This window comes from Erinaceus europaeus, chromosome 9 (assembly GCF_950295315.1).
Source record: "Erinaceus europaeus chromosome 9, mEriEur2.1, whole genome shotgun sequence".
NCBI classification, from domain to species: Eukaryota; Metazoa; Chordata; class Mammalia; order Eulipotyphla; family Erinaceidae; genus Erinaceus; species Erinaceus europaeus.
This window is the reverse complement of record NC_080170.1, coordinates 78,077,363-78,102,375: the sequence shown is the minus strand read 5'-3', so window position 1 is coordinate 78,102,375 and position 25,013 is coordinate 78,077,363. Positions and strand designations below refer to the sequence as shown.

The window sequence follows — 25,013 nt, the reverse complement described above, 5'->3', positions numbered from 1 at the left end:
TAGTAAGCAGGGGTTGGAACAGTCAGGCATGTACTATAGGTAAGATGGAATCAGGAAGCAGCAAACCAGTTTCCAAACTTTATCTGAATCTCCTATACCTTCCTACAATACACACTATGAGTCAAACTATTTCAATCACCTAACTATATGGTGCTATATTCTACTGATTTATAAGCATATGTGTTTCCCCAGAAGCACACCATTAAGATTTTAGAAGACAGACAGCACACCAGTTGCTTCTTTCAGACATCTCTAAGTGGTTGAGTATATTTGAGTTAGCAAATTGGAAGGAGCTAGTGGAGGAGGGAGGCCACTGTAGGGTAAGACAAAATGGAGGAATTACTCAGACTTCCACATGTCAGGGTTTCTGTTTCCTTACCACAATCTCCACAGCTTACACTTGATCATATCCCAACAGCCAGGCTGCCCTGTAAATTGTGACACCCACATTAGTAAACACTGAACCCTTTGGTCTGAGTTAAAACCTCAGACCATTTGGGCAGTGCCCTGCTTTGCCATGTGCTTGACTCACATTTGAGCTTGACGCCCAACACATTGAAGGAAGTGGTCTCTCCTCTCCTCTCCTCTCCTCTCCTCTCCTCTCCTCTCCTCTCCTCTCCTCTCCTCTCCTCTCCTCTCCTCTCCTCTCCTCTCCTCTCCTCTCCTCTTCCCTCCCCTCCCCTCCCCTCCCCTCCCCTCCCCTCCCTTCCTCTTCTCTTCTCTTTCCCTCTCCTCTCTCTCTCTCTCTCTCTCTCTCTCTCCCTCTCTCTCTCTCCCTCCTTCCCGCCCTCCCTCCCTCCCTCTCTCCTTTCTTCCAGAGAGGCAGAAACAGAGAGAGAGAGAGAAATCTTTGGGTGGAACTAATAGATATTGTGCTAAGACAAGTCTTATGAAGAAAGACAAACAATGGTTAACTCTTATGTGGAAGACAGACAAAAAAAATGAGCAAATAAAACACAACAAACTCTTAAAGTATAATAACAAAATTGTGGTTATCATAAAAGAAGGGAAATGAAAGTGATTAATTTGGGTAAAAGGGGTCAATTACATGGTGAAGGATGGAAGCCAGACTTTTGATGCTGAACATAATGTAGCACAAACAAGTGTTGATAAGGCCATCCACCTAAAGCCCACATAATATTATAGACTAATGTTACTTCAATTATTGAAAAGTTAGCAAAAAGCAAGAAAAAACAAGCTACTACCATTTGTTACTACTGTTTTACTAACCATTTTAACTATGGTATACTTTTCACATTTTTAAAAATTATTTCATTTTCATATCCATGAAAGCTGGAAATATAGGAACAACTAGTTGTTTCTGCTCAGATAAGGAAACCTATGTCCATAGAAAGCCTGAACTACACACCTATGGATGTCTAATTTTTGATAAGGGGGACCAAACTATTAAATAGAGGAAGGAAGGTCTCTTCAATAAATGGTGCTAGAAAAATTGGGTTGAAATGTGCAAAAGAATAAAACTGAACCACTTCATCTCACCAGAAACAAAAGTCAACTCCAAATAGATCAAAGCACTGGATGTTAGACCAGAAACTATCAAATACTTAGAGGAAAATACTGGCTCTTCCATCTAAATCTCAAGGGAATCTTTGATGACACAAACCCAATTGCAAGGAAGACTAAATCAAAAACAAATCAATGGGACTTCATCAAATTGAAAAGCTTCTGCATGGTAAGAGAAACCATCACCCAAAAAGACTCCTCTTTGTCTTTTTCAGAATGGAACAAGATCTTTACATGCCATACATCAGACAAGAGGCTAATAACCAAAATACATAAAGAGCTCACCAAAGTCAGCATCAAAAAACCAAATGACCTAGTCCAAAAGTGGAGAGAGGATATGAACAGGATAGTCACTACAGAATAGATACAAAGGGCCAACAGACATATGAAGAATTGCTCCAAGTCACTGATAGTCAGAGAAATGCAAATAAAGACAACACTGAGATACCACCTTACCCCTGTGAGAATGTGACATACATCAGAAAAGGAAGCAACAACAAATGCTGGAGAGGTTATAGGGACAAAGGAACCCTCCTGCACTGCTAGTGGGAATGTAATTTGATCCAATCCCTATGGAGAGCAGTCTGGAGAACCCTCACAAGACTTGAAATGGACCTTCCATATGACCCAGTAATTCTTCTCCTAGGGATATGCTGGAGAGGTTATAGGGACAAAGGAACCCTCCTGCACTGCTAGTGGGAATGTAATTTAATCCAACCCCCTGTGGAGAGCAGTCTGGAGAATTCTCACAAGGCTTGAAATGGACCTTCCGTATGACCCAGTAATTCTTCTCCTAGGGATATATCCTAAGGAGTGAAATACATCCATCCAAGAAGATATGTGGGCATCTATGTTCATAGCAGCACAATTCATAATAGCCAATTGGAAACAATCCAGGTGTCCAATAACAGATGAATGGCTGAGAAAGTTGTGAGATACACACACACACACACACACACACACACACACATGCACACACAATGGAATGCTACTCAGCTATTAAGAACAATGAACCCACTTTCTCCAACCCATCTTGGATGGAGCTAGAAGGAATTATGTTGAGTAACGTAAGTCAGAAAGAGAAAAATGAGTATGTGATGATCCCACTCATAAACAGAAATTGAGAATGAACAGAAATGGAAACACAAAACAGAATTTGACTGAGTTTGTAGTAATTCACCAAAGGAAAAGATTAGGACAAGAGAAGGGTAGACTTTCAGCTCCACTATAGGGGGGTAGGGGTAGCAACACAGAATGTTGGTGGCAGGAATACTATTAATATATACTCATATAAATTTATAGTCATAAATCAGTTTAATCAATATGAGAGGGAAAATTAGATTGACTATCTGAGCTTTTAAATGCATAGACTTCATTTCTGAGTATATATTCCTTCAATCCAAGCACTTAAGGTTTCAAATTAGTAAAATGATTGAATTTTAACACTGGGTTTAAACTGTTAATACATTTCTACTAATGACTTTTTTCTGAAATATTGAATCACTTATAATCTTATACCAGGGAGACCAGAAGCAACCAGTATTGTTAGTACATAAGATATAGTTATGAGGGTTGGGAGGTAGCGCAACGGTTTAAGCGCACATGGCAACAAGCTCAAGGACCGGCGTAAGGATACCAGTTCCAGGCCCCAGCTCCCCACCTGCAGGGGATGACTTCGCAAGTGGTGAAATACAAACTCTAACCATGTCAGATAAAGTAAGGAATACAAAAGCTGGATGAGGGCAAGAGACCAACACACTTTAATGATTGCCCTTTTGGTCAGTATCAGGCAACCCCATCATACAGGGACCTAGTCAGGGAATCCTGGGATTCCCACAAAAATATGGTGGGACTAGACCTCTAACAGATCTCTCTCCCCACCATCACTGGTCATCTTCATTAGGAACATTACAAACCTTCTTGTGGACCTCTACAGGACCTTGCCCTCAATGTAGAAAAACAATGATGGCCCATTCAAAAATGGGGAAGGATAGGAACAGAATATTCATTCTCCAAAGAAGAGATTCAAAAGGCCAACAAACATGAAAAAATGCTCTAAGTCATTGGTGGTCAGAGAAATGCAAATAAAGACAACAATGAGATTCCATTTCACCCCTGTGAGAATGACATACATCAGGAAAAGTAGCAGCAACAAACGCTGGAGAGGTTGTGGAGGCAAAGGAACCCTCCTACACTGCCAATGGGAATGTAAATTTGATCCAATCCCTGTGGAGAGCAAGCAGTCTGGAGAATTCTCAGAAGGCTAGAAGTGGACCTACCTTATGACCCCGAAATTCCTCCCATGGGGATATATCCTAAGGAAAATCATGTCCATCCAAAAAGATCTGTGTATACCTATATTCACAGCAGCACAATTTGTAATAGCCAAAACCTGGAAGCAACCCAGGTGTTCAACAACAAATGAATGGCTGAGAAAAGTTGTGGTATATATACACAATGAAATACTACTCAGCTATTAAAAATGGTGATTTCAATTTCATCACCCTCTGTTGGATGGAGTTTGAAGGAATCATGTTGAATGAGATAAGTCAGAAAGAGAAAAATACTACCATGATGCCAGCCCTACTCCACTAGGGAAAGGTAGAGGCAGGCTAGGGATATGGATCGACCTCTGAATGCCCATGTTCAGCAGAGAAACAATTAAAGAAGCCAGGCCTCCCACCTTCTGAGCCCCTTAGAGATCTTTGGTCCATACTCTCAGAGAGATAAAGAATAGGGAGGGATGAGATATGGCACACTGGTGGTGGAAAATATATGAATTGTACCCCTTTTATCCCATAGTCTTGTCAATCATTATTAAATCACCAATAATAAATTTAAAAAGGAAGTTGAAAAATAAGAAATCACAAAGCATAACTTGGACTGGGTTTGGTGTATTGCACCAAAGTAAAGGACTCTGGGGTCGGGGGGGAAGGGTTCAGGTCCTGAAATATGATGTCTGAGGACCTAGAGGGGGTTGAATTGTTATGTGGAAAACTGAGAAATGTTATACATGTACAAACTACTGTATTTTATTTTTGTTACTGCATTTTATTGTTGACTGTAAACCATTAATCCCCCAATTAAAAAAAAAGAACAACAATGGTGGAAACTGCCCCACTCTCTGAAGGGAGGCTGGACCAACATATCCTGCCACTCAAGGAAGACTGGTCTTGAAATAAGTGCAGCCTAGAATGTTCTTAGCTATGATCATGGAAAGGGACCTTAGATCGACAAGGATGCAGAGATTACACAGACACCTGTACTAAATACAAATAAACATGGACCCTAGGTCAGATCGATGGGGTTTACAGCTAATGTTATTTATCTACTTTTACCATATTTGGGTCCTGATCCAGCTGTCTAGTCCCATTCCCAACCCTGACACTGTCTTTCCAAACAATATTTTTAGCCCACTCAGGCAAAAATTAGTTAAGGCATGAGCCCTTTGAAATATACCTAAAATAGACTTCCTAGCTTTTTCCAAAACAGAGACCCCAAATTTTCATCTGCAATATTCCAGCCTTTAGGTTCATGATTAGTCAACAATTTGTTCTGCTTTATATCTTAACTCTTTTTCAGCCACCAGGCTCCAGATGCTACCAGGATGCCAGCCTGACTTCCCTGGGCAGACGACCCCACCATGTATTCTGGAGCCCTGCCTCCCCAGATCCCTGCCCCACTAGGGAAAGAGAGAGATAGGCTAGAAGTATGGATCCATACTCCCAGAGAGATAAAGACTAGGGGCCCTTACAGTGGAGGGGAGGATATATGGCTCTGGTAATAATTTATAATTTCTGGTGGGAAATTATAAATTATATCCCTCTTGTCCCACAATCTTGTCTATCATTATTAAATCACTAATAAAATTTAAATTAAAAAAGAAAAAGAAAGCCTGAACTGCCAACCAGACGATGATTAAGCCACAGAGGGCTCCAGGGTGCTAAATTCTAGGCCAGTACACATACTACAAAGGTTCCAAATCAAGTAACTCAAAGGCCTGGTCTCTTCATGACCTCCAATGTCAGGAAAGGAAGCTAAGTCATTGCTTTCTGTCCACATTTGTCTGAATTTGAGGACAGAGTCAGTCCCTGAGAAGTACTAATGCAGGAGAGTGTGTATGGAGAGATCAGTTTTCCTAAGGTGTTTTTTTTTGGGGGGCATCCCTTGGTGGGCTTGAACCCTAAGGTGTTTTTAAAAGTTCTTTCCTGGGCAGTAGCACAGTGGGTTAAGCACACACGAGACATGAAGTGCAAGGAATGGGGCAAGGATCCCGATTCGAGGCCCGGGCTCCCCACCTGCAGAGGGGTTGCTTCACGGGCAGTGAAGCAGGTCTGAAATGTCTGAAGGTGTCTACCTTTCTCTCCCCCTCTGTCTTCCCCTCCTCTCTCAATTTCTCTCTGTTCTATCCAACAACAATGACAGCAATACAACAATAATAATACTAGCAGCAACAACAATAAGCAATAATAATAAGGGCAACAAAAGGGGGAAAAAGTTCTTTCCTTTGGGAGCTGGCAGATAGTGCACCAGGTTAAGTGCACATAATGTGAAGCACAAGGACCACCACAAGGATCCTAGTTCAAGCCCACAGCTCCCCACTTGCAGAGGTGGTCTGCTTTACAAGTGATGAAGCAGGTCTACAGGTGTCTATCCTTCTCTCTCTCCTCTGTCTTTCCCTCCTCTCTTAATTTCTCTCTGTCCTATCCAACAAAAATAAAAATAACAGTAACAGCAACAACAACAATGGAAAAAATGGCCAACAGGAGCAGTGGATTCCTAGTTTAGACACCGAGCCCCATCAATAACCCTGGAAGAAAAAAAAGTTCTTTCCTTTAAAAAAATACTTATTTACTTATTTATTGGATAGAAACAGAGAGAAGGGAGGTAAAGAGGGAGAGAGACACTTGTAGCACTGCTCTACCACTTGTGAAGCTTCCCCAGTGCAAGTGGGAACTAGGGGCTTGAACCCATGCTCTACTGGGGGCTTGAATCCATGCTCTACTTGAACCCATGCTCAACTGGGTGCACCACAGCCTATCCCCCTCTTAAAAATTCTTTCCTAATCTTTAGTGTAAGGCTGGTGCTCTATAACATACACAAAGTCATACAATCATCATCACTAGTTTTGGAACATATCTGTCTCAAAGGGAACTCTGTACCCATTAGCAGTCATCTCCAATTCTGCAGTCTCTTTTAACCAATGATCTGCTTCCTATCATCTATAGGTTTCCTTATTCTAGACATTTCATATACATAGAACTATTTGATATGTGGTCTTTTAGGACTCTTTTCTCTCAACTGCTATATATGACATGTATTACTACTTTACTATTTCTTAAATCATTTTTAAATCCCCAGGAATTCTTCCTATGACATTGTTCCTACAAACTTTAGGTATGTGAGGGTGGGGGGATCACAGTCACCAGAGTCCCCATCTGGTGTTCTCCAGACAGGAGAAACAGACCCCTTGGTAACATCACCACCATTCCCCCACAACCTTCTTCAAGTAAAAGATATGACAGGGACTTTCATATCAGACCCACAAATAAACAGCCTTAACTAGACACACCTGTGGGAAACATATAGCACTATACAGCCCTTACACCCACATGAACAATGAAAAACCATGCCTGGCACTTAAACAAAGGTGAGACACAGTGTTGTTCAGGAACAACGAGGCACTCAATCCCTTCCTTCCACAAGTTTGCAGGGACCTCTTCTTTAATTGCATATATTTATAGAATGATTAATTTTATCACCCCAGTTGTTATTTGCTCAGATCAGTGCCTTTTGGTTTCTAAAACTCTCCCTGGGGAAGAACCACCTGGATTAATTGCATGATATATACTACCTTAAAACTTCCCAGAGTGGAGCCAGGTGGTGGTGCACCTGGTTAAGTGCATGTATTATAGTGCACAAGGACCCAAGTTCAAGCCCTTGGTCCCCACCTACAGGTGGAAAGTTTCACTAGTGGTGAATCAGGGCTGCAAGTGTCTATTTCTTTCCCTCTATCTCCCCTCCTCTCTCAATTTCTCTCTATCCAATAATAAATAAATAAATAAATAAATAAATAAATAGTCCCAGAGTTCTCAATGAATCTCTGTGCCAAGCTGATCTTACTTGCCAGTGGCCTGAGCTAACAATTTACTCAAAGTTTTTTAATTAGTCAGTACCTTCAGACATTCTTTTATTTTCTTTCTGAAGATTTTTTAACTTCATTTATTTAATTTGATAAGATAAAGAGTGATTGAGAGAGAGAGGGAAATAGAGAGGTACTGAAAGACATATACCTGCAGCACTACCTCACTGCTTGTGAAGCTTTCCCCTGCAGGTGGGGACTGGGGGACTGAGCCTACATCCTTATGCATACTACCATGTGCACTTAACCAGGTGTACCATTCATTGCCCAGCCCCTCACAGATCCTTATAGTTACTCTGCAACAGTCCCATTGTCTTCTCCTTTCTAGTATAAGATAAACAAGAAATGATCGTGCCTGTTTGCATAATAAGAAAGGTAGGTCCAGTATGGAAAGAGACCACTAATCACTGTAAGAGGTTCTATCTCCCACCTCTTTGTTCTCAATATACAACAGTTACACAGGAGGGCAGTTAACTAAATACTCCTCCCAGGGAAAAAAAAAAGTGGGGAATAATTAGTCAGCTCTCAGCTGTCCAGGACTGATGGCACCTACTTAAAGCCAAGCTGCATTTCTCCTGACACCAGTCTCCTCCTCTTCCTCTAATCAGGTAGTACTTACCCAGAACACAACTTACTGAACAACAGAGCATCTCAGCATCCTTCCTCATCCCCAAGTCTTCCAAGAATTTTCAAATTCAACCATAAACAAAAGAAATAGGGAAAAGTGGCATCTATTCATTTTCTAAATGGGTCCCAAAGAGATCCAGGCCTTCTACCAGATCCAGCCTGCTAAGGAAGAGGCTTGGGAAGGGGCAACAACCCTGCCCATCTCCCCTGCAGCCTCCCTCCCATCCTTTCATGTTTCCTATGCTTCTTACCCTTCCTTCAAACTTGGCAGTGGCTCCTTCTTTGATACAGAGGTTCCGAGGGGGTAAAATGAAAGCTGGAGGCTCCATCAGGGGAAGGGAGTTGACTCTGGATTTATCCACTCAGAGGGAGGTTTTTGAAATGTGTGTCGAGGCAACCAGCTTCACATCTCCCATAGCCTGCAAATGAAAGTAAAAACCAGGTCAGAAGAAATTGAGCAGTCTTCCCTGGAGCACCTGTGGGCCCAAGTGAGCTGGTGTGGTACTTGCTGTGGTTTGTGTGTGTGTTTAAGATTTTATTTTATTTTTTAAAATTTATTTATTTATTTTGGAGAGAGACAAAAAGAAATTAGCAGGGAAGAAGGAGATTTAGAGGGAGAGAGACAAAGAAAGACATACCCGCAGCACTGTTTCACCATTCCCGCTGTAGGCACTTGAACTGGGGTGCTTGAACCGGGGTCCTTGTGCAGCTAGGTGCGTTACCACTGGTCCCTTTACTTTTTATTTTATTTTTTAATCCTTTATTTTAATGAGAGGGAGACAGAGAGAGAGAACAGAGCACTGCACAACTCTGGCTTATGGTGGTGCTAGGTCCTCAGGGCCTTAGGCATGAAAGTCTTTGGTATAAGCATTATGCTATCTCCTCAGACAAAGATTTTATTTTATTTATTTCACATGAGATGAGAGAGGAATGGGGGAATCCAAAACACATGTCTGAGATATGTGGTATTAGGGACCAAACCAGGAGCCTCAAGCATTCAAGTCTGGCACCCTACTAGCTGTCCCACTTCTCCAGCCATACTGTTGTGAATCTTACATACAGTGGGGACCTAGTTAAGACAGGGTCTTTCTAGAGCTCCTCTCTGAGAATGAAAGGCTTATACTTTGGAGCTCTGTGCTGCCAGTGTGAGACCCAGGCTGCCCTAGATGTTAGCTACCTGGGCTGCATGCTAGCCTCTGCAAAAGCTCATCAGATATTCTAGGAAAGGGGTAGCTGGGACAAGAAGGGAAAGCCAGTATGGTTCTTGAAGTTTTTATACTAGAGACCTAAAACCAGCATTTAGCAGTCAGTCATGTAACAGAACCATCTACATCAGGCACTCATGCTTTTGCTTGATCTGTGAGAGCTTCCAGCCTTAAGAAAAATGGAGTCCATTCTGCAAAAAAGTAAAGTAGTTTGGTGTGAATACAGCAGGGATCCTGAGGTGGGTAAAGTGACAGGGTTGGGGTTAAATGGAGAGAAAGAAGCAAGGATCAGGAAGAAATTCCACTTTGAGGACAAGATTGAAAAGTAACAAAGGTCACAGACCATAAGAGAAGGGAGTGTTTTAGGTGTATGCAGTGATAGTTGTTAAGAGATTGACTGTGTAATCATTTTGCAAAGAAATGTAAATCAAGCCATTAAGCTATACACAATAAACTTATATAGTGTTGTAAATCAATCATATCTCTATAAAGCAAAAGGAAAAGAAGATTACTCAGGCTAATACCTCTGTCTATAACAGACCTAGAGGAAGGTGAGTCACTCCCTCAAAGAGAGAAGGCAGAATGATGACATCACAGGGAAGAACACTGGGCTCCTCACTTCTGGTCCAGGGTCTAATTGGAACTGAACACAAAGTAGAAGTCAAAGGGGCTAGCAAGGTAATTGAAAAAGAGAGATCCTTTGGATCCACCCCAGAGTGGAGTTACTATACTTATCTATAGTTATTATATTATAACAACTGCATTCTTGGCTATAAACTACAGAAATTGATTCTGGTCCTCAATAAAAGGAAAAAAAATTGGAGACCCCTTAACCCACTAGGGAAACATAGAAACAGGCTAGGGGTATGAACTGACCTGTCAATGCCCAGGTCCAGCAGAGAAGCAATTACAGAAGTCAGACTTTCCACCTTCTGCACCCCATAAAGATTTTTGGTCCATACTCCCAGAGGGAAAAAGAATAGGGAAATTTCCAATGAATGGGGATGGAATATGAAACTCTAGTAGTGGGAATTATATGGAATTATGCACACAGTTATACCACAATCTTGTCAATCATTACTAAATCACTAATAAAAAATTATAAAAAAAAACTAAAAAGAAAAATGAGGCCCCTCTTTTGTTGGATCCCCCAAGTCCAAGACTTATAAAATAAGTAGTCAAATCCTTACCCAGGTCACTAGACACTATAGCCACCTCCATGAGCACATTTGAAGTGCCATCACTCCAGGTTCCAAGTCTAAGTGTGTGTGGTCATGAGGGGTGGAGAGTGGGGTCGGGGAGGGGAGCCTGACCAAGTTGGATTGACTCCACATTTGGGCTGACATCTCGTTACAGAATCCACACTGGCTGGCCTGACACAGTTGTGGGACAAACATCTGCTAAACAGAAGAGAAATGATATTTATGGTTTTATTTTCCTGTTCACTTTTAAGGGTCCTTCAGTCAAATGCTTGAATCTGCTGTGAGTGGCTTAAACCAACAGAGATGAACAAAGGCTTCTGGGGCCTGTAATTAATGTGTTTAAATTTGATAATATCTAACAAAAATACAATAAGACTGCATCTTTTGACGTTCAAGTTAAAGCAGAAAAAAAAACCAATTTGTTTGTTTGCTTGACAAACTCAGCATTTTTTTCACTGATAAGTATTAGCTTTGTGAAGAATAATTCTTCTCAAAATAATAAGACTAACAGGTTCACTGCTGTCAGTAAAAATAAAAGCAAGTTTATGTAGCATGCACTATTTGCCAGGAACTATTCTAAGCACGTTAGAAGCAATGACTCATTTACTCCTCACAACAGCATCATGGGACAGAGATAAAGTCATCATTCCCATGTTCTGGATTAGAAACCTAGTTACAGTGAGATTAAGAAGGATCCATGATCATAAAATTTAGTAGAGGGCAAAACTAGCATTTAAACCCAGGCCCCTGAAGCCAGAGTCCTTTTCTTAATCTCTGGACCCTCTTTCTGTAAGTGAGTCAGAACTGGCAGGTGGGGATAGGGGTGTTGGAGGTTGCAGTAACAAGAAGAAAAGTTGAGAGCTTTTACTACATACATATGAAATTACAAATGCATACAAGTATACAATCAGTAATTTTATTTATGTGCATACATGGCAAAGTAGAAACCCTTCTGAATGAGACACTTCACTGTGCAATACCTCCCCCCACACACACACCTGCATACCATCAATAACTTTTTTTGGCTCAGTGCCAGCACAGTTCCACCATTCCTGGTGATCATTTTTCTCCTTTCCTTCTCTCTCTCTCTCTCTCTCTTTCTATAGAGGGAGGGGAGAAAGAGAAAGACAGAGAGAAAGAGGTCTGTAGCACTACTGCATATTTTGTGAAGCTTCCCACCTGCAGGTGGGGACCAGAGGACTTGAACTCATATTTTCCAGCATTATAACATATGTACTCTACTGGGTGCACCACCCAACCTCCCCATCAATAACTTTAAAAGATGGATACTAATTTGGGGTAAAATACAATAAAAAGAAAGGACTAAGATGCCTAGGAGTTGCATAGAAAAAGGAAGCAGGAGTTATGTCCCTATCTTCACTGCCACCATGACCCCCTGCCCCCTGAACTTTTACCCCTGCCTCACTTTGGAAAACACAGCAATTCTTTTCCACCTCTACTGTCAAGGGAGCTGGAAACTAGGAGTAGCCACATAAGGATCAAGGCTCTTTTGATTCAAGATCTCCTCAGGCCCATCTAAGTCTTCCAAAAGTCCTGCCTTCATCAGAAAGAATGCTTGACTTCAAGAACAGGACAGAAGTCACTCATCTCAAGAGAGGACTTGACTTCAGGTTAGAAATGGCATAGAGAAGTCAAGACAGTTAGGAAATATCCATACCTCTTGGTGGCAGTGGGTTGAGAGACAGTTACTTAACTATCACACTGGCAGGACAGAGAGAGCCCCAGGCTCAAGGGATACACCTAACACCTCTGCTCAGCTCATTGCTCTGTCTACTGCTATTGGCAGCATAAACAAATGCTGTCCATGCTGCCAATTATGGCTGCAGATATATCTGGAATGCTATATCAAAAAAAAAAAAAAAAAAAAGGAAGAAAAACTAGTAAGTCAAACCAAAGCATCCTTGATTCCTTCTAATCCCTTGTCCAGCTTGGGGAGGGTACAATCTATATCAAGAACACTGGAAGGCTAGATAACTTCACATCTGTATCAGCAGGGCAGAGCAGAGCTTAGTGTCTGGAATCAAACACACCCAACTAAGGGTTTTCATTCAAAACCAACTGCATACAAATCAAAGGGCCACAAAAAGAAAAATGGAGAAGGAGGTTAAAAACAGCAGTGATCTGTAAGCAGTGCCATTCCCTACACACACACACACACACACACACACACACACACAAAACTTGGGCCAAAACTCACCTCCAAATAAGGCTTTCACAAGTAACAAAATTAGCCATTTAGAGCAGGATTAAGTTAATTTGATCAAAAACACTCTGAATTGTCTCATGAACCTAGAAAACACCAATTTCAACCAAGGCCAAAAAGAGAATGCTAGACTGAGGCAAAAAGACTATTTAAAGTAAAAATCAAGGATCAAGCTGTATGACAGAATAAGTTTAGAAAAAGCAGAGGTCCCTTTCTCTACCCAAAACATAGGAGCCTTTTAAATGAGCATTGTCTTTAGGCACCTGCTCAAGTAGCAGGACATCCTTGAAAAACCATACCTTCCCTACAGAAAAGGGTTGTTTCAAGCTTCCAGCCTGAAACTACCCACCAGTCAAAACTCAGAGGCAATAAGCCACCTAGGTGCAAATGCCTTAGGCAATGACAGCTCTGTTTTCTAAACCTTAATCCTCTCTCAGCAGCACTCAAATTCTAAAAATTCCCTAATCACTCCTAATCCTAGAGCAAGCTGCTCCTTGATAGTGGCCTGTGCCAGACTGCCATGCTGTGTGACCCGAGGAGCAAACTGCTGGGCTAGGCCACACACCAGCAGCCCCACACACCTTACCCTGGCCCCTTTCCCAGGCAGCTCTCACAGGTGTCAGACACTATGAGCAGCCAATCTTCATCACTGTACTGCACAGACTTGGGTCCGAGGTCACTGGAGAAGGCAGACAGTGAAGGAGAAAGCCAGGCAAAAAAAGTTAAGGGAATTTAGTCTGACTCTGCACACAGATGTTGCAACTTGCCTTCCCCAGGGCAGCCAACTTGACTGGGGTAGGGAGATCTGTTATTCTAATCTACCTGGATGGGTTGATCTTTGAAACCCTGGTTACCAGCCACAGAGACTCTCAGTGAAGTCCCAGGGAAGGTAGGAGAGGGAACTCACATTTTAACGTAATAGTCAGAGCAACAGACTCCAATCCAAGAAGGATGCTCCAGAGCAGACAGCTGAGCCCCTGCTGGAGCTGGGCACATCTGGCCACATCTGGCCTGGAATACCCCTCACTCCTTGGCGGAGCAGGCCCAAGAGTACCACACAGGGATCCTGGGACACGTGTCTGCTGAGATCCAGATCCTTTTAAATTCAACTGTTGAAGCTGTGTTTGTGATTTCTTCAGAGTGTGAGACACATCCAGAGAGCAGGTGGGTTGGGAACCCCAGACTGCTCTTGTCTTAAGGAACCTGGGTTGAGATTCAATCAATGTTCCATGCACAGTGTTCATAGGATCCATAGGACCCAGCAGTACTGGCCCTGGCCTTGGGGGAGCACCAGGAGCTTTCCTCAGCACATGTCTGTAAAGCATGGTAGAAAGAAAGTACCCTACTCAGAACTTTTCTCCAGGAGAGAGAAGCTATATCCAGTTACAAAGGAACCACTCATCTGATGCAGCTTGCACCTTGGATCTTACTATGCACATCTGAGTCAGGAGTGGCATGAAGTTAAGCTTTTCCATTAGGTCCAAACTGACTCTTTAATAGCTTGTCTTCTTATAACACCTTTGTAGCCCACTACCTCAACAGGTCTCAGAGCCTCTTTACGGTTATAAAATTAGTGAGGACTCCAAAGAGTTTTTGTTTATAAGTTAGCCATTACCATTATTTATTACCTTAGAAACCAAAACTAAGAAACACTAATTCATTTAAAAGCATCAATGGCATCACTACAAAGTATATATTTTTCATATATATATATATATATATATATATATATATATTATAAAGTTTTTATTTATTTATGACACAAAGAGAAATTGAGATGGACAGAGAGATAGAGAGGGAGAAAGGGAGACAACTGTAGCACTGCTTCACCACTTATAAAGTTTCCTGCCTGCAAATGAGAACTGGGAGCTTGAACCTGTGTCCTTGTGCATGGTAATGTGTGCACTCAACCAGGCGCACCACCACCTGGCCCCCTAATGCATAGATTTTTTTTCCAGCACAAATAAAAGTTTAGTAAATAGTGGTTGTTCATTTTTGCAAATTCCTATCACTTGTCTGGCTTCATAGAAATTTGCTACATTTTCCGCTTCTGCATTCAGTCTGTTGTGACAGCCCAGTTATTTGTAGCGTCTGCAAAACCCCATTGTATGCTTAAGAGAGAAGGCAAGTAAACAGGCAAATGATATCTGATTATAAAAATTTGGACTCCGTGGATTTAGAAAAGTATTGTTTTACAGGCTGGGAATATGGATAGACCTGCCAACACCCATGTCCAGAACATGTTACAGAAGCCAGAACTCCTACCTTCTGCACCCCCAAAACAATCTTGATCTGTACTCTCAATGAGAGAGAAGTGATAGGAGGAAGAGGATAAGAGGGCTCTGAACTCTAGCTCCATCAGGACCCATAAAGAGAGAAGGAAAAAGGGAGGAACATTTTGATGTAGTGATAAGGTCCTGAGTGACTTAGAGGGGAAGAGAAGACTGAACCTGGAAGAAAAAGGGGGCAATTATGTTCAAATGTAGACAGATAGTTGTAGAGAGTTAACCCATGCCTGCAACCTTAGGAGAACTGTTGTGGCTTGCAATTGGAAGGACTGGGGATTTAGAACTCTGATGGTGGGAACAGTATAGAATTATACCCCTGTTGACATGAAATTTTGTAAATCAATATTAAATCACTAATAGAAAAATTTTTTTAAAGTATGGTCTTAGTCTCTTCATCTCTCCCTACTTTTCCTGCCACGATCTTAAATATATTTTTTCTTAATATATTGAGAGAGATAGAGAAAGCCACCATAGCACTGCTTAGGGGGCCAGAAGCTGGGACATCAGAGACATGAAAGTCTGGTACAAATGTAGACAGATAGTTGTAGAGAGTTAACCCGTGTTACTGTTGTGTTATCTCCCTAGCCTCACTGTAACTTTTGTTCTTCTAAAAATACACAAGTGGAAAGGGAGAAAATGGTTTTATAGGAATAGTGGTGTATGCTTTGAGGGAAGAGATGAGAGGGTTGAATCAATGCATAATTTGATTATATATATATTCTTCCAAAGAAAATGTTTAAATAAATGTGTACCAGGGAGATATGAAACCCAAGACATAAACTAGTGAAGAGAAAACCTTTCTATCAATTAAGTCTTAGAGTCAAAGAGTCTGGTGTGATAGATCTTTGAATTCTATGACTAGCAAGGAAGACATGAGTCCAAAAAACAATAGTGTTTACCACCAAAGAGTGGAATTAAACTGATAGAAAGCTTTATCACCCTCTTGCTGGTAGACAACAGGACTAGAGAGACATTTTGAATTGGACAGAACCAAGGACAATGATTTGGACAAACACAGTGAAGATATATGTCTCTTGAATTATACTAAGTAAGTAGAAACAGCTAATATGTCATATGCTAGAAATAACCCTGAAACATCAGCAGGATAAACCAGAACTTGAGAGGACAAAATAACAATTTTGAAGGCAATGCAGGTGGCTTAGTGGCAGAATGTGAGGCTCTGGGTTCAATCCTTGGAAGAATAACAAAGCCACAGGAAGACTCTTTACATGGAGAGTCAGTGCTTTGTAAACTTACTCCTCCCTCCACTAATTCTCTTTCTCTCTTTCATAAAAAAAAAAAAAATTAAATTGGGTTGGAGTGGTAGTTCAATAGCAGAGCACATGCATGAAACCTTGAGTTTGAGGTTTAGCAGTGCATAAAAAATACTTTTAAATTTCTATATTTTGACTTAAAAAAAATCAAACAACTGAAGAATAAACTAGCTGGCTGGAAATACATAGCTTGGACTTCTGGCCCCACAGAAGGTAGATCAGGTCCCACATTAGATGTGCTATCAAACCTGTTGGTATGCATGAGACCCCTTCTGTTTCATTTGGTTTAAATCCCCCCCTGCTTAACACTATTCTATTTACATAACCACTTCATTCTATTTACATAACCACTGTTAACAAGTTCCACCCTCCCTCCAGGGCATTTGTGGTTCAGTGATAGGATTCTCGCCTAATCTGCCCCCTCTTTGTCACACTCTGATTTTCACCAGTCACTTTTCTCTCCACCCTCTCTATGTCACATCCTGTTTCCACCTTACTTGGCAAGTATATATAAAGACAGCATTGTGAGTTGTACTGTACCTTTAGTTTAGCTTAGCTCGGCTTAGATTGTGCTGCGTCCTGCATGAATAAGGAGATACTGCCTACAGCTCAACCATGAATCCCTGGTCGTCTGTTACCCACCCGTGAAGCCAGCCCGGTGAAAACAACCTAGCTCAGCGAAAACAACAAAACCTTTTATACTATCCTTGCCCTGGATATTATGGTCAGCAGTTTTGTGTTATTTCACTAGCACTTATTGCCCCTGCTGGAATATAGGCTCTGCCAGGTCAAAGATTGTGTGTTTCCCTCTTCCTTCTCTACTGTGTCCCCAATGCCTAGAATACTGATGAGCTGATAGTAAATCCTCAACAAATACTTGTAGAATATATGAGTTAATAGAAATTTGGTCTTGAAAAACATAGAATTGCAGGGCAGGTGGTGGTTCACCTAGTTGAGTGCACATGTTATAATGTTCAAGGACCACCTGGGTTCGAGCCCCTGGTCTCCACATGCAGGGGGAAAGCTTTGCAAGTGGTGAAGCTGTGCTGCAGGTATCTCTCTGTCTCTGTATCTCTCCCCTTTCCTCTCAATTTCTGGCTGTCTCCAATAAATAAGTAAATAAGATAATAAAGATTTAAACACACACACACACACACACAGGGAATAGGTACCATGTGGTGGTGCACCCAGTTGAGTGCACATGTTATAATGCACAAAGACATGGCTTCAAGTCCCCAGCACCCCCAGAAGGGGGGAAGCTTGATGAGGAGTAAAAGAAATTAAGTGATTCCCTATTTTTTAAAAAGATTTTTAAACATTAGATTTATTTATTTAATAGGACAGTGAGAAATTTAGAGGGGAGGGGAAATAAGCAGAAAGAGAGACATCATTGTAGAATAATCAATATTATTAATAATTACAATAATATATTGTGTAATATATATTTACCTTATTAAATAATTCTACCCCATCTGTGGCTTATAGGTACTTAGATCCTGCCATATGGGTTCCAGCCTAGCTCTAGAGCTAAAGTGTAACTTGAACATCCCTTCTCCTTGCTTTTCTCTTTGCTCAGTCTTTCTGTGTATGAAATGGTTCTGGTCATGGCCCAGCCTGGTACCTCCCTGGGTTCCATGCTGGCATTCCCCAGAAAATGAGCTCCTGGTTTGTGGGGGGGCACACCTAGAGATGAGCTATTTGTGCCACAGGCAGCCTCCCCCTCCCCATGGCCTCCTGGGTCTCTCTTCATAGAAAGCTTCTGCAGGTGGTTGGGCTGCCCACATCAGCCAGGCCATGCTTGCAGGTAGCAAGTCACAGGTGGGAGGGGGATGTCTGCTCAGCAGCACAAGCCTGGGTACCCACATCTTTGACACAGTTATTTTTAGCTATTCTTAGAAAACAACTGACACACACCACACCAAATTAAATCGAATCAGCACACCCAACTGCACACACAGTGTGAACGAATGGGATCTGTTCTCCTGGAGCTGCTGTCTTCCTGTTGGGATTCTTGCTTAATTTGGGATTTAATGAGAACAGGCTGAGAGACGCTTTCTGTAATACAAGTCACATGCAGAAAGAATTCAAAGCCAAAACAAGAAACCCTGATTATAATTGCATTAGCCAAATAAGTATTCCATTGCAGTCTAATGACCATCTAAAGCTCATTCATTTCTCCAGCCAACCCCTTCTCCAACACATGCCTCCTTCCCCCCATCTGGCTAAGCTGGATCAACTGCAACCCGTTTTTTAATTTTGTTTTGTTTTGTTTATTTTACTGGGGAGTGGCTAGAAAAGTCGTGATATGCATATATAGTGGAATACTATGTAGCTGTTAAAAATAATCAAGTCAGCTCCTTTGCCTTGGAAAGATGTTCGAAAGTATCATGCTGAGTGAGATGAGCCAACCAGAGTAGGATGAATACCAGATAACCTCATTTATAGGTGGCATTTGGGGAGCAAGGACAGTAGGGGAAAATACTAGGTGAAACTTGGACTGGGCATGGTGTATATAGCACTAAGCAAAGAATTCTGAGAAAGGGGAGAAAGGGGTCGGATGAAGACGCTCTGTTGCCCAACTTTTCTTTAACCCTAAGAGTGAGCCCTGTGAGTGCACAGGAAGGGAAGCCCCCCACCTCACTCCATGGAAACCCTGTAAATTTACCTAAAAACAGGAGTAATGCTTATGGCTTACACCCCTGATTGCCCCATATCAGAGAACATACTTTCTCTGTAAATGTCTGTTCTCTGTTCTCTGCTATTGATCAACCTGTGGTGGCTGTTATTAATGTTTTCAGATTCCTAGCAGAGACTGATAAGACAGAAACAGCCTTGACAAAAGAAGAAATTAGAAATTAGGTGGTAGGAGGGTCCAGGTGGTCGTGTACCTGGTTAAGTGCACACAACACAGTGCACAAGGACCCAGGTTCAAGCCCCTGGTCCCCCACCTGCAAGGGGAAAGCCTCACAAGTGGTGAAACAAGGGCTGCAGGTATCTCTCTCTCTCTCTCTCTCTCTCTCCCCCTATCCAATAATAAGTAAATAAAGATTAAAGATATTTTTAAAAAGAAGTTAGGTGGTAGGAGATAAAATCACAAAGGAAGGAGAGCTCACTAGAGCTGCAGCCTCACTTTGGTTGGAGCTTAAAGGAAGCATGTTATTAAGTTAGATAAGCCCAAATGAGAAGGGTAAAAAACTAGATGCTCTCACTCACAGATGGAATTTAAGACACAAGAACAGAAAGAACAAAAAGTGAAACTTGGACTGGGCTTGGTGTATTATACCAGGTTTACTGAGCACTTATTACATTCTAGACACTGAAGTAAGTACTTGGTATACTGGGTCATTTAATCCCTTAGCAGAGTGGGAAATATTAACAGAGAAATGATGTAGTAGAGTATTGGTACATATCATTTGCTCACACAGTAAATGGAATATGTTCATTTTCTTTTGGAATTTTTAGATTTTTTTTTTTCATTTCAATCTTTCTTTCTTCACATTCAGTCAATATACAGTAATTTGAATAATCCTGAACAGGCATCTTGGGCAGTGAGGAGCAGGTGGTTTGGGCAGCCTCTAGCAGTACAGTACACTGTTGATGTAGTTTCAGGGGGATAAGAAGAGATCCACAGGGAGTCGGCGGTAGTGCAGCAGGTTAAGCGCATGTGGTGTGAAGCACAAGGACTGGCATAAAGATCCTGGTTCGAGCGTCCGGCTCCCCACCTACAGAGGAGTCACTTTACACGTGGTGAAGCAGGTCTACAGGTGTCTCTCTTTCTCTCCCCCTCTCTTTCTTCCCCTCCTCTCTTCACTTCTCTCTGTCCTATCCAACAATGATGACATCAACAACAATAATAACTACAACAATAAAACAACAAGGGCAACAAAAGGGAAAATAAATAAGTAAATAAATAAAAATTTAAAAAGAAGAAGAAGAGATCCACAAAGGATAGAGAGAGGAAGAAGAGAAGGCCCACCTCTCTATTCCATGTGTCTGTTCTGCTCTTCTCCCCTAGTCTTTACAGAAAGCTACTCTGGAAAAGCAGCTCAAGGAGAAACTGAACCTAACTCTGCTGGTCATACCCCTCCTGGAACACACTCTGGGCAGCTTCAGCAGCTGCTCACTAACATGCCTCCACCTTTCTTTCTGAGGGAGCTGCTATTGTGTCAGGAGGGCACTGCATTCTAAGAGCACATGCAGGTGAGCTCTCACCCAGGCTTGCCTGCTGAATGGAGTTGCTGACCCTCTCTGTATAATATGGAGAAAATACAAGCATCTATGATCTATTTCTCCTGGGAAAACATCAGCTCTTTGGGGCTTGAGAGATGACTCAGCAGGACACTATACAGGTTTACTATGCGTGAGGCCCTGGGTTCAATCTCAGATACTACATAAGAGCATCATGAACAGCAATGAGTAAACCCATGGTAGAACAATGCTTTGATGTTTCTTCATTTCTCTCTCTTTCTCAAAATGTAGCATAAAAAAAGACTAGGAAGTGACTCAGTAGTAACAGTCTTACATGAAGTCCTGGGCTGATTCTCAGGCACTGTGTTAAAAATAAAAACAAACATTTGCACTGTGATTAGATTGATGCCTGACTGATTCAAGGAGAGAGAACATGGAGGTCATGCCTGTGGGTGTCCTGCTTTCCCATGTGAAAGCCCCAGGCAGTGGGCTGGAACTTGTCTCCCAAGCGGTGGTGGATAGAAAGCACTACTGACAGGAGGGGCCACAGAAATGAGCCAAAACCCAGTTTGAAGACACTCCATCACAAGCCCAGTAGCTGCTGCTATGCCTCCTGGGACCCAAGGCAGTTGTTATCCTGCCAGAGTCTGGAAGGTCCACAGTTCACTCAAGCTCCCTTACTGAGAGCCTGTGGTGGTGCTTTCATAAATTCTCCCCCAAGTGGCCCAGAGCAGAAAAATGAGGTGTGAGCAGCTAGAATTGATCAAGTCCTATAGGTTCCCAGATCTGAAATCCCAGCTTGTAATTGTTTTCTTTTTTGTTTTCAAGCCATTTCTTATTTGATTAATAGTGGCTTACAAAATGGTAAGACTACAGGGTATTGTTCCACACTGCACCTGCCAAAATTATGTGTCCCCACCCTCTCACCATAGTTCTTACAAAATCTTAGAGAGTTTTTATCTCTCTCTCTCTCTCTCTTTCTCTCTCTCTCTCATGATTCCCACCAACACAATCTGTCTCTTCTGGCTGCAGCCAATGGCCTAGCAAACAGTATTGTAGATTTCTAGTTTCCTTTCTACTCTTGGCTAGCACTGAGAGATGAGGGCAGGTAAACAAAGAAGGAGGCTGCAGGGGCTGAGACTGGTTGTCTCCAACATGCCAGAGAAAGGAAATCTTCATGTAGGTTTTTCCCATGTACTGTTCTCCCATGGCGGCTTTCTGGTTGGAGACAGAGGACATGTGCCCACTCCAGAGTCAAGGCCAGGGATGTATCAAGTACACAGCTAGGGTGACTAGCTACAATTTTATTATCTACAAGTAAGCTAGGTGGTGGCAGCCAGCCAGTGGATTTCATGAGTGATCGCCTGGATTTGAACTTGCCTCTGGCACTGAATAGCTGGAGAATCCTGGGTCATTTACTTAATCTCTAAGTAAAGTCTCTAAGGAAAGAGGGGAGAGGGGAGAGGGGAGAGGGGAAACATGATTTCCACTTCTAGAAAATCATTTTATAGGGCTCTATGGAGATAAGAGACAGCTCCAAGTATTTCTATATGCAATTTCTAACAATGCTGGTAAACAGAGCATTCAATAAACGGCAACTCTCTATATTAACAGTCAATTTATGATGAAGACTTGGAGGTTTCATATGTTACTTAGCTACTCTAGTTTATTGAAATGTGGTATAAATATTGCCTTATCAGTCAGAGAGTAGAGGATTAATTCATATTGCTTTATTGATCATAGATCACACTAATTCATGGCTTTCTGTAGTGTGCTTTTTAATCAGTTATTTGTCAGTAGTAAGACTACACATTGACCAGGTGATAGCACATCCAGCACAGCACATATGCTACCATGCACAAGGACTTTGGCTCCCACTTTTGGGGGAAAAGCTTCATAGGAAGTGATGTAGTGGTGCAGGTGTCTCTCTTTCTCTCTTCTTCCTTATTTCCCCTTTCCCTCTCAGTTTCTCTCTGTCTCCAATATAAATAAACAAGAATAAACTTTTTAAAAGACAATATGCATGACTTATTCTTCTCAATTGTAGTTGATTGTTAGTACACTGGAATTTGAATGGGTCACAGAATGTAAGGGTTGAAGGGAACCTAAGTCACAAACAAAGCTCAAAGAACTTACAGATGAGGAATACTGGATATCCAGCAGGCCATGTATCCTCAGGACAGGTATCTCTATAGTGTGAAAAATGGGTCATCTAAGCAGTAGATCCCTGAAGGAGAGCTAAGCCGGGGGAGGGAGATGGGGAAACCTGGCTTCTTAGACATGGAAACTCAGAACAGTAAAGGGATGTAGTGAAAAGGAGTTTTCAGAGTTATTAATTGACTCTAGGCTACAGAGGGCCTAGATGACAGCAATATTCTCAGTTAATGATACTAACAAGGTTTTTATTTAAAATTACTGATAAAAAATTGCCTTAACAATTTACAAAACAATCCCTCAATCAATACCTCACTTCAAGTTCACAAAATACAGATACAATTCTGTTTCATTGATTGGGGAATGTGGGGCTCAGAAACAAAGTGATTAGTCCTTTAAGAAAGCAGAACTACTCAACAATTTGTTTGGCCTCGTATGTTAACTCTCTTTTCAATCAGATGCCACCAGGTTCCAGATGCCACCAGGATGCTGGCCAGGCTTCCCTGGATTGAAGACCCCACCAATGTGTCCTGGAGCTCAGATTCCCCAGAGACACACCCTACTAGGGAAAGAGAGAGGCAGACTGGGAGTATGGACCGACCAGTCAATGCCCATGTTCAGCGGGGAAGCAATTACAGAAGCCAGACCTTCTACCTTCTGCAACCCTCAATGACCCTGGGTCCATGCTCCCAGAGGGATAGAAAATGGGAAAGCTATCAGAGAAGGGGGTGGGTTATGGAGATTGGGTGGTGGGAATTGTGTGGAGTTGTACCCCTCCTACCTTATGGTTTTGTTAATTAATCCTTTCTTAAATAAAAAAAAAAAGAAAGCAGAACTAGAATCCAGTCATTCTTAAATCCATATCCTGGCTCAATCTAGTAATATGCTCAAGAAGGATATATCAAAATATGATAAATATTATAATAAATACTATGCCCAACAAGAATTTTCCAGAAAACAAATGTCTTAATATTCTTTTAGATTTTACTGAATAATTATCAGATAGGTAGAAAACTGACTAGCCAATCTCTTGGCCAGGGAAAAAGTTTTCTATTTGTCCTGAACAAATGGATGATTCATTCTAATCTCTTGTGTCTGAGGGAACATAATCTCTAGCATTTTACACAGGGCAGGTGCTACCATCAGTAATTTTGCTCCTGTCTATGCACAAACATGCATTCTTCTCATCCATTCACAGACCAGTAATTGGCCCTACCCCACTCCCCACTCCCCAAGCATACAGCTCCTCTCCTGGCTCCCCTAAACTCTCCCACTGGCTATAGACAACCCCAGCCTACACTGTTATACTAAAGCTGCTATATCAGAGCTGCAGGAAGATGCTTTGGCAGTGTGACAAGCCCTGTGTCTCCATATGCAGCTCACCCTCTGCCCTCACCAGCCCTCCCTATGATAGGAGGGCCAGTACCCAGGGCAGCCTCCAGCTGTGGAAGAAGAACAATGGCTTAGTGTTTCCTGGAATTTACCTGGGGTCATGGAGGGCTGCCAATACAACCCAGTATGATATATCAGTCAAGGGCCAAAAGTCAAGCTCAGACAAAAGCCTGCTTCTCTCCACCCTTCTTCACTCTTCACTCCCTGCTTCTGCTATTTCCATCTCCACCTAACACTGTCCAATCCCACTGGAAGCAAAGCACAAGGGAGCCTTGACTCTCAGAGGTTCCTTCAAGATTCTTGGGTACCAGGATAAGGTCCTACATGGAGGAGACTCACTGACCCTCAGAACCTGGAAGGTAAGAGATAGAAGTGCCTTAGACATACTTTAGTGATGGCCCTTTTGGTTACTACCAGGCCACCCTATCACCCAGGACCCTAGTCAGGGAATCACGGGATTCCCACATAGACATGATGGGCCTAGAACTCTAACAGATCCCTCTCTCCACCATCACTGATCATCTCCATCAGGAACAACATAGTGTACCCCTTTGTAGGCCCCTACAGGACCTTGCCATCAAGTGAATCAACAATGGTAGGGACAGTCCCATTCTCTGAAGGGAGGTTGAGCCAACATACTCTACCACTCGAGAAAGATGGGTCCTGAAATTAGTGCAGCCTAGAATGTTCCTAGTCATGACCACAGAATGTGAGCTCAGACCTACAGGTGTGCAGAGGTTACACAGTCTACTGTAATGAATATGGGCCTCAGATTAAATCAATGTGGTTTATA

General features: G+C 42.1%; 1 protein-coding gene across 1 annotated transcript in view; it reads right to left on the bottom strand.

Moving 5' to 3' along the window:
- Positions 1-25,013, bottom strand: part of MYLK (myosin light chain kinase) — a 348,762-nt gene that overhangs the window by 230,937 nt on the left and 92,812 nt on the right. The window contains exon 2 of the mRNA XM_007528900.3: positions 8,545-8,712. Within this exon, the coding sequence (XP_007528962.3) occupies positions 8,545-8,622 (78 nt within the window). The 5' untranslated portion in view covers positions 8,623-8,712. The remainder of the gene's footprint in view (positions 1-8,544; positions 8,713-25,013) is intronic.